This window comes from Triturus cristatus, chromosome 6 (genome assembly GCF_964204655.1).
Source record: "Triturus cristatus chromosome 6, aTriCri1.1, whole genome shotgun sequence".
NCBI classification, from domain to species: domain Eukaryota; kingdom Metazoa; phylum Chordata; class Amphibia; order Caudata; family Salamandridae; genus Triturus; species Triturus cristatus.
In genome coordinates this window covers 1,323,738,958-1,323,751,819 of record NC_140589.1, presented here as the reverse complement: position 1 = coordinate 1,323,751,819, position 12,862 = coordinate 1,323,738,958, and the positions used below count along the sequence as shown (strand labels likewise).

Genomic DNA, 12,862 nt, shown 5'->3' with positions numbered 1-12,862 from the left:
CCCCTTGCTGGAAGGTCCCCCAGCAGCAGGAGGTCAGACTTGTGTCTGGTGGCAGCATCCATTTTGTGATGCTGAGGCTTGAGTCAACTTTAACCGGGGTTCAAGGTTACTTCCATGTCGTGTCCCTCTAAAAGGGGGGAATGCTAACCCCGTCGCCAGGACTGGCGAGGGGTTCGTATTCCCATTCGTATGACACCTTACTCGACATGTGTAGGTGATGTGATGCCAAAGTTAGCAAATAACCGCAAGGATTATAATGCATTAAAAGTAGTTGGCCCGCGTCACCATGGAACGGCTATTAGGACTTGGTCCCGCAAGCCGTCGACGGGCTCAGCTCGCGCCAGAGCACCGTCCCACATGATTCCCGGCACTCTGCCTTCAGGATTGATAAGGCCTGCTATAGGAGTGACTGATAGGAATCCATGTGTCCATTTTAGGGTTTAGGTGTAGGAATACTACACCTACAGCAACGGGTGATTACACCACGTGGCCCCAGCTGTCGTGCAGCCAGTTGTGTCAGATTTGGGCGGCCATTCCAGGGGTGGCATAATACATGCTTCAGCCCCTGGTAGGCCCTGGGTACACCGATGCCCTGGATACCTGTGGTATGCTGAGACAGGGACTGACAAGGCGGCCCAGTTCCAATTAGTGGATGCACCTAATGTACATGTGTGTTAATTTCGAGAGAGAACAGCTAGGCTGTGGGTCTGATTGGCAGGCCCACAGCCGGAGAAAGTCGTAAACCAATGAAGCAAAAGCAAAAAAATCTGGGTGATCATAGGATTGCAGACCCTACTCTCCTACATGACCCCCCCCCCAAACTTTGGGACAATAAGCTAACCTTGACCAGGTGAGTCTTCTTGCTCTAAGTGGAAATACCTGGAGAGCCCATCTGCATTGCCATGATCAGTGCCAGGTCTATGCTCCACTGTGAAGTCCATCCCCTGTAGGGAAATGGACCACCTAAGTAGTTTGGGGTTTTCACCCTTCATTTGATTTAGCCACAAGAGGGGCTTATGGTCGGTCTGAATCTTGAAGTGAGTGCCAAACAAGTATGGCCTCAACTTCTTCAGGGCCCAAACCACAGCAAAGGCCTCCCTCTCAATAGCTGACCAATTCTTCTCTCTGGGGGTCAGCCTCCTGCTAATAAAAGCTATGGGCTGGTCATGACCATCAAAATTCAGTTGCGATAGAACAGCTCCCACACCCAGCTCCGAAGCGTCTGTTTGGACAATGAATGGTTTGGAGTAGTCTGGACTCTTTAGGATAGGTGCTGTGCACATGGCCTGCTTTAGGTCATCGAATGCCTTCTGACAGCTTGCTGTCCACTGAACTTTTTTTGGCATCTTTCTACTTGTCAGGTCGTTTAGCGGGGTCACAATGGATCCATAATTTCTGACAAATTTCCGGTAATAACCAGTCAGGCCCAAGAAAGCTCGAACCTGAGTCTGGGTGGTTGGAGGAGCCCAGTCCTGGATGGCCTGTATTTTGCTCTCCAATGGTTGAACCTGGCCTCCACCTACAAGGTGGCCCAGGTATACAACCTGTGTCTGCCCTATCTGGCACTTGGTGGCCTTGATAGTGAGGCCTGCCTTCTGCAGGGCCTCTAACACTTTCCTCAGGTGGACCAGGTGATCCTCCCAGGTGGAGCTAAAGACAGCGATATCGTCCAGATACGCCGCACAGAAGTCGTCCAACCCAGTGAGAACTCGATTCACCAGCCTTTGGAAGGTGGCAGGTGCATTTTTCAAACCAAAGGGCATTACCACGAACTGATAATGCCCACCCGGGGTAGAAAATGCTGTTTTGGGCTTGGCCTCCTCAGCTAACCTGATTTGCCAATACCCAGCTGTCAGGTCAAACGTACTTAAGTAGTTGGCCGAGGCCAACCGGTCGATAAGTTCGTCTGCTCTTGGTATCGGGTGGGCGTCAGTCTTAGTGACCACATTGAGACCTCTGTAGTCCACGCAAAACCTCATCTCTTTCTTACCGCCCTGGGTGTGAGGTTTCGGCACGAGCACTACGGGACTAGCCCAGGGGCTGTCCGAGGGTTCAATGACTCCCAGCTCCAACATTTTCTGCACCTCTGTCTTGATGCAGTCTCTGACATGATCAGGTTGCCGATAGATTTTACTCTTTACGGGCAGACTGTCCCCAGTGTCGACCTCATGGGTACACCACTTGGTCTGACTGGGTGTCAGAGAGAACATATGTCGAAAGGATTGAAGAACCTGTTTACAATCCTCTTGTTGATGTCCAGAGAGGCTGCCGCAAAAGACAACACCATCTACTGATCCATCGTCAGGGTTCTGAGAGAGCAGGTCTGGGAGAGGGTCACTCTCCTCCTCCTGTCCCTCATCTGTGGCCATGAGCAAGCCCATGCCCTCCCTGTCGACATATGTCTTGAGCCTGTTTACATGGAGCACCCTGTGGGGGCTCCGGGGAGTTCCCAGGTCTACCAAGTAGGTGACCTCTCCCTTTTGCTCAATGATCGTGTGGGGCCCAGACCATTTGTCTTTGAGTGCTGCTGGGGCCACTGGCTCCAGCACCCACACCTTCTGTCCAGGCTGGTACACAGTCCGGACAGCCTTTTGGTCGTGCCAAGCTTTCTGTAATTCTTGGCTCGCCTCCAGGTTTTTAGACGCCTTTTCCATGTACTCTGCCATCCGCGAGCGGAGACCGAGCACATAGTCCACAATGTTTGATGCCGGCTTTCTGAGAGGTCTCTCCCATCCTTCCTTTACCAAACAAAGGGGTCCCCTTACAGGATGTCCGAACAGAAGCTCAAAAGGGCTGTAGCCAACCCCCTTCTGCGGGACCTCTCTGTAGGCGAACAAGAGGCAGGGTATCAGGACATCCCATCTCCGCCGAAGCTTTTCAGGTAGTCCGTGAATCATCCCTTTTAGGGTCCTGTTGAATCTCTCAACAAGCCCATTGCATTGTGGGTGATAGGGTGTGGTGAACTTGTAGTTGACACCACATTCCTTCCACATAGCAGTCAGATATCCCGACATGAAGTTTGCACCTCTGTCTGAGACGACCTCCTTAGGGAAGCCCACTCTGGAGAACACTCCAAGTAGGGCCCGTGCCACCACAGGTGCTGTAGTGGTCCTAAGGGGAATAGCTTCAGGATACCTGGTGGCGTGGTCCACCACCACCAGTATAAACTTGTGCCCTGATGCTGTCTGGGGTTCCATTGGTCCGACAATGTCGATCCCCACCCGTTCAAAGGGTACCCCCACCACTGGTAGTGGTATGAGGGGGGCCTTTGTCGTGCCACCTGACTTACCACTGGCTTGGCAAGTGACACAGGAGCGGCAAAACTCCTTCGTATCTTCGGACATGTGGGGCCAGTGAAAGTGTGGAACAATTCTGTCCCAAGTCTTATTCTGGCCTAAGTGACCTGCAAGGGGAATCTCGTGGGCCAAGGTGAGAAGGAAACCTCTCAGAGACAAGGGGATGACCAGCCTCCTGGTCGCACCAGGTTTGGGGTCTCTTGCCTCGGAGTACAGGAGTCCATCGTCCCAGTACACTTTGTGGGTACCTGTGGCGTTCCCTGCAGCCTCAGCAGCGGCCTGCTGTCTGAGGGGTTCAAGTGAGGGGCAGTCTAACTGTGCCTTCCCCAGGTCTTCCCTGGAGGGTCCCCCTGAGCCCAGAAACTCAACCTGACCAGGTTCAAGCTCTTGCGGCTCAGTTTCCCTCAGTTCTTTAAGGTCAGCCTCCTCGGAGACTTGATCCACGACCTGGGGCAGGGGGGAAGGCGAAGCCTTACCCTTACTGCTCCTTTTCTTGGAAGGTGTCTGGTCCGTTCTTCCAGGATCCAGCACCTGTTCAGTGGGGCATCTTTTGGCCCGTGACCTGGTCACAGCAAGGACATGTGCTGGCAAGCCTAACATCTCCATGTGAGTCCTCTGCTCCACTTCTGACCATTGTGACGTTTCCAAATCATTGCCCAACAGACATTCTACGGGGAGGTCTGAACTAACCACAACCTTTTTCGGGCCACTTACCCCTCCCCAGGAGAAATCAACAACTGCCATACTGTGATTGGTAGTGACGTTGCTGGCATTGGTCACTAGGTAACTGGTACCTAGCATGATCTGTCCAGGGTCCACGAAGTTAGGCGTCACCATGGTGACACTGGCACACGTGTCCCTGTAGGCCTGAGCCACTTTTCCATTTATCAAAGGTGTCTGTCTGTATTTGCCCAAAGTATTGGGACTGGCATCAGGGGACATATCCATATCCCCTGTACAGACAAGGACGGCCTGAGTGAGCGTGCCGACTAAGTCGTCACTCCCCTCGGTTCCCAAGGTTAACCCAACTAATGCCTTGGGAGGCGCACTACCACTGCTGACTGTACTAGGGGGCGCAGGTGCCTTAGGGGCTGCAGTGGCAGGAGTTTGCCCTCCTTTCTTGGTGCACTCACTAAACCAGTGAGTCTTACTTTTACAGTATTGGCACCACCTTTTTGACTGGCCTTCTTGAGTCTTCTTCTTCTGTGAAGCCTGACCCCCACCCTCTTTGGTTTGTTGGGGACCTGTCGAAGACTTCTGGTCATTTTGTTCGTTCTTGTTACCCTTTTGGTCTGCTTTCTTCTGACCACCCTGGTTCTGATTCTGGTTCTGCTTGACCCTTGTTCTGACCCATCTGTCTGCCTTCTTTCCCAATTCTTGGGGAGAGGTCAGATCCGAGTCGACAAGGTGCTGATGCAACAATTGGTTCTGACAGTTGTTTAAAATCTGTTCTCGCATGATAAGATTGTACAATCCTGTGTAATCAGTAACCTTGCTACCCAGCAACCAGCCTTCCAAAGCCTTAGTGGCACAATCGACAAAGTCAGCCCAATCCTGAGACTGAATTTTCTGGGTGTCCCGGAACAGCACCCGGTACTGTTCCGTGGTTAAGCCGAACCCATCAATCAGTGTGTTCTTCAGGACTTGGTAGTTGTTAGCATCCTCAGCTCTTGTAGTGAGGAGCTTGTCCCTTCCTTTACCTTCAAAGGAAAGCCACAGTATAGCTGCCCACTGACTTGGGGGGACGCACTGGACAGTGCAGGCCCTCTCCAAGGCAGTTATCCACTTGTGGATGTCGTCCCCTTGTTTAAAGGGGGGCACTATTTTACTCAGGTGTCTAGTGTCTATACCCCTGTCTTTCTCTCTATTGAGAATGCTGCCACCAGTGGGGTCTAACCCACTTAATTTCTGCTCTCGGGCCAAGGCAAGTCTTTCTTTGGCGAGGGCAAGTTCTTCCCGCTCGATCCTCAGATTGACCTCCCGCATTTTCGCTTCATGCTCCCTCCTCTGAGGGGAAGTCATTCCTCTCTGAGAAGGTGCCTGAGAGACATGTGTATGAACCGATCTGCCAGAGCCTCTGGAGAGAGACCTAGCTCGTCCGTTCCCAAGGTTAAGCCTGCTTGAGCGTGGGCCCGGGGCTCCCCCAGTTCCATTCTCATGCCTGCTTAAGTTGGTCCTTGTAAGCCTGCCGACTACCACTGGACCTTTGTCTGCCTCGTCTCCCGATAACTCGTCCTCCTCCGTGTGGAGGTCGAGATCTGGGTCACAGAGGGTTCCCTCTAAGGGAGGCATGTTCCCATCTGCACTGGGGGGACCTGGGTTAGAGGACCTCCTAGCATCGTACGCCTCTAAGAGACCTATCAGTATTGCGATGGTAGGGTTAGAACCCTGGTTTAGCTTCCTGGAGGCACACAGTTGTCTCATCTCCTTGAAGCTAAGAGTTGCATATCGTGACACGACCTGTGGAGGGTCACTGACCACTAAGGGAGTCCCTGCAGACTCTCCGTGGACCGACATGCTTTTCTAGTGGGGTGTAAGTGTTGCACCTACCTACACTATGGGTTTACCTACTGATCCCTTGCTAAGAGTTGTAGTCAGGGTGTGCTAAGCCCTGTTACACTACAACAGCCGGCTCAGTAGAACTCGGAGTATTCTAAGTTAAGTTATATGTACCTGGGTACTTATGTGATCTTTCACTGCGATATTCTTAGGATACGTGTGTGGTAAAACAACAGCAAGCTCAAATCCCAACCGCTGCTCACCAATGTGAGAAGTTGGCCTGATATGTAGTGCTCACTATTCTAGTGATCACTGTGTATCATTCCAAACGACCCTTATTGATGATTGGTTGTAAGTCAACCTTATAGACCAGCTATCCTAGTAGCGTGGATACGAGCAGTCTTAGGCTAAACTCTAGAGGGCGTGTTAAGCCAGCTGTTTACCATCACATATACCCCTTGAACACCAAGTGAAAGGACTCCACACAAGTTGTTATGAAAATAAAAGGATATTTATTTATAACAAGACTACCCTGGCTCTTTATGAGTCAGGGAGCTAAGCACACTACAAAACTCTTAGGAAAATACTTCAGTTGCACAATTTACACAAATGCCCGAGGGGCACGAGAAACCATCTACACTAACAGTGAAATGCGAATGGTTAGAGTCTGGAGGTACTGATTCCGGAGTGTTCCGATCAGTGGGACTAAACGAAAAAGGAACTGGACACTTGTAGAGCGAACCTGCGATGGAGCACCGAGATGCTCGAGTTACCTAGCCCGGAGGCTGCGGCTGCGTGAAGTTCGGCAAGATGTCGGGAGTCCTCGTGTAGTCTCAGGAGCCTGAAAGAAGAAGTTGCTGGCAGGCGACCAGTGACGATGTTCAGAGCGATCCAAGCCTGGATCGGTGGTGAAGGAAACCTGAAAGCAGAGGGGACTCAGTTCTCAACCGCTAGCCAGCGATCGTGTGGGTACCAGGGGGGTTCCGGCTGAAGTCACCTCGACCAGGTGAGTGGGTGACGTCGGACTCGGCTGTTCCTCGGAGCAGGAGGCGCGGCGGCGACCAGGATGGAGGGCGAGCTGTCCCACGAAGGTGTCTGCTGTCGATGATGCTGGGCCCAGGAAGGGGCAGCGGATCTTGGCAGTGGCAACCCAAGCGGGGGAGTCCCGATGGCGTCGGGAGTGGACCAGGAGGGTCCGTGGTACTCCTCTGTTGAAGGGGAGCAAGAGCCAGTCTGGAGCAACCAGACCGGTGATGCAAATAATCTTGGAGCGTCGTGAAGAGGGCCACAAGCCGGTCGGCAAGTGGTCGGACAACGCTGGGAACAGCAAGAAGCGGAAGGGCCCCCACGCAGATCTCGTGGATGCTGGGGAGACAGACTTCGATGCTGGAGCTGCTCAGGGTTTTAGGGCTTCTCAAACCCTAGGTGCACTCACTCGAGGGTCCCTCGGTGGGCGTGCTAGATAAGCGTCGTGCAGGTTCTGAAGATAGCCGGTCCCGCAGGTCTCGTCACACCTACGACTCTCAGCTGGGCTGATGAGGTAGGTAAAAGGTCAGAGATGGCAGGGAACTCGGGTCTCGTCGAGCTGGGCAGTCTTGATCCGTAGGAGACGTACAGCAAACCGCAAGCGCTTAGGTGGTGCCTGCTGGTGCAGGGTGGCTACTCCTTAGCCACAAGGGAGAGTCTTCAGAAATAGTCAAGAGTTCCTTTCGTGGAAAGTGGTTCGTGATTCGGAGTTATCCGATTATCTGATTATCCAATTTGGGAAGGGGACTCGCTCCTACCTTTATTCTAAGAAAAGGGGCTGCCCGTGACTAGGTTTTACCTATGGGTGGAGCCAGGAGGGGGGTGGTTACACCCCTATCCTTTGTCCGGCTTCGCGCCAGCTCAGGGGCTGGTGTGCCCCCGCAACTGGTTTGAGCCGGGCTATGCACAGTGAGCACCGGGGTGCCACTTGCAATCACCTTCCTTTCAGCCCTGCCTACCTGGGATACACAAACCCCGTCTGGGATGGTGCTAACACCGCCCTCGACAGGAAACCCTTTGTCCAAGCTCCCCTTGCTGGAAGGTCCCCCAGCAGCAGGAGGTCAGACTTGTGTCTGGTGGCAGCATCCATTTTGTGATGCTGAGGCTTGAGTCAACGTTAACCGGGGTTCAAGGTTACTTCCATGTCGTGTCCCTCTAAAAGGGGGGAATGCTAACCCCGTCGCCAGGACTGGCGAGGGGTTCGTATTCCCATTCGTATGACACCTTACTCGACATGTGTAGGTGATGTGATGCCAAAGTTAGCAAATAACCGCAAGGATTATAATGCATTAAAAGTAGTTGGCCCGCGTCACCATGGAACGGCTATTAGGACTTGGTTCCGCAAGCCGTCGACGGGCTCAGCTCGCGCCAGAGCACCGTCCCACATGATTCCCGGCACTCTGCCTTCAGGATTGATAAGGCCTGCTATAGGAGTGACTGATAGGAATCCATGTGTCCATTTTAGGGTTTAGGTGTAGGAATACTACACCTACAGCAACGGGTGATTACACCACGTGGCCCCAGCTGTCGTGCAGCCAGTTGTGTCAGATTTGGGCGGCCATTCCAGGGGTGGCATAATACATGCTTCAGCCCCTGGTAGGCCCTGGGTACACCGATGCCCTGGATACCTGTGGTATGCTGAGACAGGGACTGACAAGGCGGCCCAGTTCCAATTAGTGGATGCACCTAATGTACATGTGTGTTAATTTCGAGAGAGAACAGCTAGGCTGTGGGTCTGATTGGCAGGCCCACAGCCGGAGAAAGTCGTAAACCAATGAAGCAAAAGCAAAAAAATCTGGGTGATCATAGGATTGCAGACCCTACTCTCCTACAGACGGTATTTCTGACCATAACGTCTTGAATGTCAGCATCTGTGGGTGGAACTTTGCAGGGGGGTCTTACACAAAAAAATATATGATGGTGTTTCTGTGATCCTCCAGGGCTATGTAAATCACTCTCTGTGATGACTATATATACAGTTGGTTTTTCAGCTCTGGTTATCTCAAAATCTAATAAATAAAGTTCAAAATAAGGTAAATCACTGCTGCTTTACGTAGTGCAGTTTGCTAACAAAGTGAAGCTATAAGTCTCCAAAAACTCTTACCTAGTCATTGCAATAGCATCTTCTAAGAAATATTGATCAACGGGGAATGTCCGGCCTACAAAAAAAACAAAGCAAATAGTTGTTTATTTAGAAATATGAAGCAAGGAGGAGAAAATAATTTTATTTCAACAATTAGGCTCTTTTCATTGATCCATTTTGTGGAGTAAATATGCCTCCTGCTTCCTACCCACAATCCATTGGCACAACTCGTATAGTTTTATTTATATATAGCTTTTTTTATATATTGATTGAATTTTCTTAAAACACTAACCTTGCCTATAAAGGCAGGAGAATGCTGTAAAAACAATTATGAGAAATATGTAAAATATACAGATCCTACCACATTCAGAATCAAGTGAAACAGTTTAATGAAATCAACAGAAACACATAGGCAAAGGTTTACTGAAATGCGATGTTAAAACTCTACAGTTTTTTGGTCTCGTCTGCAAGTCAGGTTTAGCTGTCTACTTGAGAAAGACCCCTTGTGGACTATCCATGAAGCGTACAGTGAGCTTTGAGCCTGCCCATTCCTTCCAGTGGTTTGCTTTTTTGTCACTCTTTTTTCATTGATTCCTGTTCAATGGCTGTCCTTCCACTTCTCGTGTTTCCTCCTCCTCTAAAACATATCCTCTTAAGCATGCTGTTTGGCTGACCTTTATCCTTCTACCGTCACTTTTATGGAGCTACTTTTTTATTTTTCATTAAACACTCCATGAGAGTGCATGTATTTTCCAGCTGGCTCCCTCATGTGCTTCTCTCCTTGCCAAATACCCACATCTGCGGTCCATATTGGTCACCCTTGTGTGCTATTTTCTCCACCTTCTTTTCACCTTTTTCAACCGCCTAGCTTAATTTTTATTTCATCCCTTGCCCCACTCTATTGCATACCTCACCGCCTTTGCTGTTGCCCGCACATCCATTGCGGTACTTTTGTTGAAAAAATTAACAGTTTTTTTAGGTTTGGTCCGGGAAGCTCCCAAGCCACTCCACTTGCAGAAATGCACTTTAGCGCAACCAAGATTTTTTTTAATGTACCTTACCAAGTGGTGTCTACCATATTGAATCACTAAATAAATAATAAAGTGGTGTCTACATAATTCAGTAGGCATATGCATGTGTCACAATGCATTTTTTTTTTATTACCAATGCTGTACATCATGACCATAATGTACTTGTTAAAGTCACAAGGCGAAACATACTGGCTTTGTAAATACTTGTTAAAATCTGTGGCGGACTGCAAAAATCATAGATCTGGCAATACAGAACAAGTTACTTACCACTGGCAATACATTTTCTGGTATAACTGCGCATTCCTCCCCTTGTGAATTTCCCCTGGAGTCAGACCACGTCAGTACTCTTTTGAAACATTTCTCCTGCGTGTTGGTATGTGGCGGTGCCCGGCTCCATGTTAGATCAATCTCCCTCCAGATGTGACTTTTGGTCCCTATATCTGCATCTGACATCAGTTTACTTTTGATCTCCATCTGCACTGTGGGACACAGAGCCAACAGAAATCACAATAGCAGTGCGCAGATTTGACAGAACAGGGAGGCTGGTGGGTCGGAAAGGAATCTGCAGCTAGAGTCTTTACCAGATAAGGCACTGCCGAAGGTAAGTAACTTGTTCATCTGACAGAAAGCTTGCCACAGATATCTTCCCTTAGAATAGATACAGAAGCAATACCTTCCAGGAGGTGGGCCTGCAAAATAATTTCAAACCAAAAAATTCTCCAGGGCCCAATGGGCTAAGTGCCCCTAACTACGGACCAGACTGTCCAGGCAGTAATGTTTAGTGTACGTGTACAGAGAAGCCCACGTCGTTGCCTGGCAAATGTGCTGGACCAGAACGCCGCTTGCTAACGCGGTGGTCGCAGCTTTGGCTCTGGTTGAATGGGCACGCAAACCCTCAGGGGGTTGCTTTTTGGCCGTTGCGTAGCAGAAATTAATGCAGAGCCCGATTCAACAGGATATGATCTGTTGCTGCACGGCCTTTCCCTTCTTTGTTCTGACATATATCATGAAGAGTTGGTTGTCCACCTGGAACTCTTTTGTGCAGTCGAGGTACATTAACAACGCTCGGTTTGGGTCCAGACGGTGAAGTTGCTCCTCTTCCTTGGAGGGATGCAGTGGAGCGTAAAAAGTAGGCAAGGTGATGGATTGGCTAACACAAACTGGAGGAACGACTTTCAATAGAAAAGAGATCCTAGTACGCAGAAACAGCAAGTCTGGATGGAGGCTCGGATACAGAGGCTTTAATGATAAGGCCTGAAGTTCACTGACCCTCCGGGCTTATGTTATTGTCATGAGGAAGGCCATCTTGATTCTAAGGAGCCTGAGGGGACAATTATGTAGACGCTCAAAGGGATTACACATAAGGAAACTGAGCACAATGTTAAGGTCCCACTGAGGCATGATAAAGGGTGAAGGAGGAAAAGTGTTGCAACCCTTTCTAGAATCTGTTAACAAAGGGGGATTTGAAGAGGGATGGCTGAAATAGCAGAAAGATAGCCCTTAAGATTGAGAAGAGCAGAGCCCTGCTGGGTGAGAGAGAAAATAAACAGAAGGACCAGAGAGAGGGGAGCAGAGAGGGGGGGGTCTATTGGTTTCTCTAAACACCATGTCTAAAATGTTCTCCAATGGCAGGTATATGCAGTCTTGGTAGAGACACTCCTGGCTGCCAAGATACCATTACAGACTCCGGGCAGAAGATCAAAAGCTGTCAACTGTTCCCACTAAATCTCCATGCATGAAGGCGGAGCGTTGAGAGGTTCAGGTGGAGAACCCTCCCATGCTGCTGCAACAGAAGATCCTTTTGAAGGGGCAGCCTGATTGGAGGACCAATGGCATGCTTATCAGCTCAGGATACCAAACTTTCTGAGCCTAGTCCAGAGCCACAAGGATTGCTTGGGCCCAGTAATTCCTGGTCTTCTTGAGAACTCTGGGCAGGAGTGGTAAGGGTGGAAAGGCTTAAAGAAGGCCTGTGCTCCACTCGAGGTGAAAAGCATTTCAGAGCAAGATCCACTGTGGAAACTGCAGTGTGCCGATCTGCTGACATTGCACGTCTCGGCAGTGGTAAACAGATCTAACCAAGGCTCTCCTCACTGCTGAAAGAGTCCTTGCACTATTTGCATTCTACTAGGCATCTTCGGCTGAGTTAGTCCTCCCTAGCGTTCACAGAGCCTGCCAGGTGTTGAACCACCAGGAATATGCCATGGAGTTCCATCCACGTCCAGACACGCAGGGCCTCTTCACAAAGGGTCCACAACCCCACCTAGCTCTGCTATTTGCAGTACCACATGGCCGTGGTGTTGTCCGTAAACACATGTACTAGCCTTCGCTTGATGGAGGGTAGAACGGCTTTCAATGTTAGCCAGATCGCCTGTAGTTCCAGAAAGTTGACGTGAAACCCGGATTCCGACGGTAAACAGAGGCCTCTGATCTCCACCTCCACCAGAGGGCTGCCCCCATCCCATGAGTGATGCATCTGTCACTATTGGGAGATCTGGTTGGGGAAGGGAGAGAGGACTGCCACTGACCCAATCGCGTTTTGTTAACCACCACTCTAGGTCTCTTGCAGCTCCCACAGAGATCTGGACAATGTCGGAGATTTTCCTGATGTTGCACCTACTGGAACTTCAGGTCCCACTGCAGAACCTGCATATACCAGAGGGTATGTGTCACAAGCAGGATGCGGGAGGCCATAAGGCCCAGCAGCCTCAGAGTCAGTCGCACCGACATCCAGCCTGAAACATTAATATCATAGCTTGAATATCCTGGACTAGCCGTTTGGAAGGATAAGTCCAAAACTACACCATGCCTTGAACAGCTCGGATGAAAGGCAGCATCTGAGAGGGAGTCAGGTGTAACTTCAGCACTTTGATAGTGAACTCCAGCGAGTGCAGGAGGTCACCCGTAGCCTGGAGGTGGGAGACAACACC

At 50.4% G+C, this 12,862-nt stretch overlaps 1 protein-coding gene across 2 annotated transcripts in view; it reads right to left on the bottom strand.

The window, feature by feature from the left end:
* Positions 1 to 12,862, bottom strand: part of DHX57 (DExH-box helicase 57) — a 387,132-nt gene that overhangs the window by 161,284 nt on the left and 212,986 nt on the right. For both annotated transcript variants that reach the window (XM_085612312.1, XM_085612311.1), the window contains one exon: positions 8,926 to 8,980. In XM_085612312.1, coding sequence (XP_085468438.1) covers positions 8,926 to 8,980 — 55 coding nt within the window. The remainder of the gene's footprint in view (positions 1 to 8,925; positions 8,981 to 12,862) is intronic.